Source organism: Asparagus officinalis, chromosome 2 (assembly GCF_001876935.1).
Source record: "Asparagus officinalis chromosome 2, Aspof.V1, whole genome shotgun sequence".
In the NCBI taxonomy this organism is placed as follows: Eukaryota; Viridiplantae; Streptophyta; class Magnoliopsida; order Asparagales; family Asparagaceae; genus Asparagus; species Asparagus officinalis.
Genome location: NC_033795.1, coordinates 24,729,328 through 24,733,320, shown reverse-complemented (window position 1 = coordinate 24,733,320; position 3,993 = coordinate 24,729,328). Strand labels below are relative to the sequence as shown.

Genomic DNA, 3,993 nt, shown 5'->3' with positions numbered 1-3,993 from the left:
CACTAGAGTCTCATCTACATAACGAAAGACAAAAAAAATTCATGAAGAAAACAATTTCACCTGTTTAAAGAAGCCATATACCAGCGCTACTGTCCACAAAGTATTTTTGAGATGATTTCGTATTCCGCGTGTCAAAAACTCATTCCAGACAAACATGGTATCATATAGAACTTGCCCAGTCTGAGCATCGCATAAGTTCTTTTGAAGGCTACGCATAACATGATACGAATAGCTAAAGAAAAAGTCCTTTGTAAGATCAACCGTGCATAGAAGCTTCTTGTACCTACACAATCCAAGAAGATATGAACATGACACCCAAATAAAGTAGAAAGATAATAAATGAAGCAAATGTGCTAAAAGGTGGAGAATATTACAACATTAAAACCATAGGACTCTCCAGGAAATATTAGAAGGAAAAAAACTGAACTTCAAAATTCCGTTATTTTGTGCTAATTAATTATACTAGTGTGCACCCCGTGCAAAACACGGCCACCTATTTTTTTAAGCACTACATTTTGAACTTGCCTCCCTCTAAGTTTTAATATATTTGATTAAATTATTGTATGCTTAAAATTAGAAATCATATCTACTCCTCTATACTTAAAGAATGATCCAAATTTTAATACATTTGATTTAGAAATCATATCTACTCCAAGTTTTAATACATTTAATTTGTTCTACTGTTTATGGCACAGCAAAAATACTGTAGCATGAGTTTACTGTTTATGCAGCAGTAAATTACTGTGGTATGAGCAGTGGTGCAGAGGGTCATATTTGCTATATAGTGCATACTACAGTATTTACTGTGGTGTGAACAGTAACTCTTTGGATTTCTCCTTTTAAGTATAGAGGAATAGATAACATAACAAACAACAATTCAATATCTTTTTCTGATCGACTGATATCTTAAACCGTTCCATGTGAGAGTGAGAATAATGACAAAATTCCATGCTTATGAAAACTGCAACTGAAAGAATATATGCACAGTAAGTTCGATAATTCATCCAATTAAAAGCGGAAGAAAGCTAAGAGTGAAGATGATGAGGATAGAGTCCACAAGCAAACAGTTAGCAGTCATCTTTCTTGATCTATGGAGATTCCATACAAAGCAGACATGGTCGTAAGTCAGGGACAGAATCCATGGATGATACTTTGAAATATAAGATGGTAACAATAAAAAAAACTCCAAGATCACAGCATGGTTCTCCTATACGAACAATTTTGAAAGTAATGCATAGATGATACAGGTGTCATGGTAGAAATCATCTAGAAATGAAATGTTTTTTTACATATAGAATAGGCAAAGGACCTGATTTCATTTTTAGATAGATCCATATTTGAATGGATGGTAGAGTTTGGAAGAGCAATCATTTCGCTTTTGGTAACAGCATACACCATGTGACCACAAATGGAGCCAATCGCCTTTCGCTGAGTGATAAGCAACATATAGTAAGGCCCCAGAAACTTAACAAATCCTGGAGAAATGAAAATGAAAAGTGTCAGACAAATAGAGTTTGACAAAGGGGTTTACATTTCATAAAACCATATCAAAACATCATAAGGCATACAATAAGGATTAACCTACCAACAATGCCGTAACAAGTTGTCACGAATTTCAGCCCACCCGTTGATATGTTCCCTTCGTGTATTCGCTTCAATAGTTCGTTACATTCGCTTTCTGAGTACGTGGTGGAGTCCTCACGGATGTTCAGCTCAGAAGGTTCCAATCTATCAATCTTTAGAACTCGCCAAAGTGTTCTACTCTTGTCTCGTCCAACCATATAAAAGTTCTGTAAGCATTGCATCCATAGTGTTAAGACCATTGAATATACTCAAAAAATGTGATTTCCGTGTAGAGTGAAGAATTATACAAGCTGATATATATCATATTTACAATCACCCCGCAAAACACGACATGAACAATACCACAAAATTATAACAATGATAACAAAATTTGTCAAAATAATACAGCCAAACTCCAATTTTTTGCGTTAAGCTACCAGGCATGCACGTAATTTGTAGAAAAGTGGAACCACGCAGGGTTTACACAAAATATATATCTAAAGAATGAGAAAACAGAACTACTCGAATTCATATACATAAAATCAAAATGCAAGTTTCAGTCTTGAGATCCCATAAGACAGCTACAAAACTAGATAAAACAAATTTTGAAAACCAGAATATAACGATTCAGAGCATAAACGACATCAAATTCAAATATCTCAGGACCAATATCAAATAAATGGCAGATAAATTTAAAGTCAACGCGGTTCAAATCTCTTACAGATCTCGTTTCGTACAGCCGAAACTTCTGGAGATAATATTTGTCATCCTGGAGCTCATCCGCGATCCGATCTCCCGCCATTTTCCCTTATCGGATCCCGAGCCCTCAGCTCGGGCTCAGCTCATTCCAGCATTCAAGATCACAAACCCTAAACAAAGATCTCTCTCTCGCTTCTAACACCGGCTCTCAAACCCTAGATTCACCCCTGGCAGCTTCAAATACAGCATCAACTCTCTCTCTTCCATTCACCGACGCCAATATCCGAACAATTTCAGTCGAATTCAGAGAAAATGTGAAGAAATTGGGAACGAATCAAGAGATTTTTCTTAGGGTTTGAGGAGAGGAAAAGGGGAGAGAAAGAGGAGAGATCGTGAGAATGAAGGAAGACCACAGCTTGGAGGTGAGGAGAAAGAGAAGGAAAAAACTAAATAAAATACATTTTTGGAGTTTTATTTTTGTTTTCTTTGTGGTTGCTTCTCGTGTTATAATTAGAATTTTGGGGTTTTTTTTATTTTGTAATTTTTTTGATTTTGGTTTGGAGATACGTAGAAGTTGCCGGACTTTTTGTATTTTAACCTCCGGTTCTAGCTGAATTTACTAATTAACCCTCAAAGAGTCAACTCTGCTAGCAGAGCTTGCTAAAATATTGGGGATTACAAAATGGGTAGAAATAGTAATAGCTAATTTTAGAATTGGATTACAAAAATGTGTAGAAATAGTAATAGCTAATTTTAGAATTTAAATATAAGTTTGATTTGTTGAGTAAATCACAGAGGATTTATTTACATCGTTTTATGGAAAATCAATAGTATATGTTATGGTGTTTTTAGTCGTCAAAGTATGGCCCTTCGCCAGCAACGATCAAGTGTCCCCCTACATGCACCATTCAGATCGAATTGACGGTCGGGACCACAAAGAATCTCGACTTAGCTGACTCGCTGAGTCGACATCTCCTTAGATTGACTCGAAGAGCAGTATTTGTTGGTCCTCTTGTCGAAGATGACTCGCTACGAGCTCACTCGATTTGTTATTCGACACATTGCAGGGTCGACTCGAAAGACATTCCTTCTCGACACCCCTCGCTACAAGCTAAAGAACGACTTCAAACTCGAAACTCCCCCGCTGACAGCACGTCTGCGTCACATAAAATGTTTGGCATGTGTCATCATTCTTCTACCCCCAATAGTCTTCATGACACATCGGACCACGTCAGCACCGCATGCCTCCAATCACTTGATATTAAATACTAAGATGACATTTCCTTCACTCGTCGACCGACACCTATAAAGCAGATACTGACGTGGCCGCCATTCCATACTCGGTCGAAATTACCATTCAATCCTTTTACCACCACTATAAATAGGGGTGCTCTTTTCGAGAATAGGGTAAGCAATCTCTCATAATTCTTCTCCAATCCACTACACTTAGGAACTCACATAGTTCATCATTTCCCATTCAAGTCCATCACTGATTTGATCGTCGGAGGAACAACAGGGGAACTAGTCACCGTCCTCTCACGAGTTGCTATTTATGCAGGAAGAAGCTCCTCAACTCAAAATCAGATATTCGTAGAAGTTAGCGGCCTCTAATCAACCTTATCCTCATTATATTAGTTGTGTGATTATTAACATCAATATTATATTAACGAAATAAAAATATTGTGATCATTTTCCGTAAGAAATTGATTTTTACAGTAAAACGTATTTAGC

At 36.9% G+C, this 3,993-nt stretch overlaps 1 protein-coding gene across 1 annotated transcript; it reads right to left on the bottom strand.

Moving 5' to 3' along the window:
* On the bottom strand, positions 40-2,732 carry LOC109830957 (phosphoinositide phosphatase SAC2-like). The gene is made up of 4 exons (XM_020398307.1): positions 2,285-2,732; positions 1,586-1,790; positions 1,310-1,475; positions 40-283 (listed from the first exon to the last, which is right to left on the bottom strand). Exons 1-4 carry the CDS (start codon positions 2,363-2,365, stop codon positions 40-42), a joined length of 696 nt encoding a protein of 231 aa, XP_020253896.1. The 5' UTR covers positions 2,366-2,732.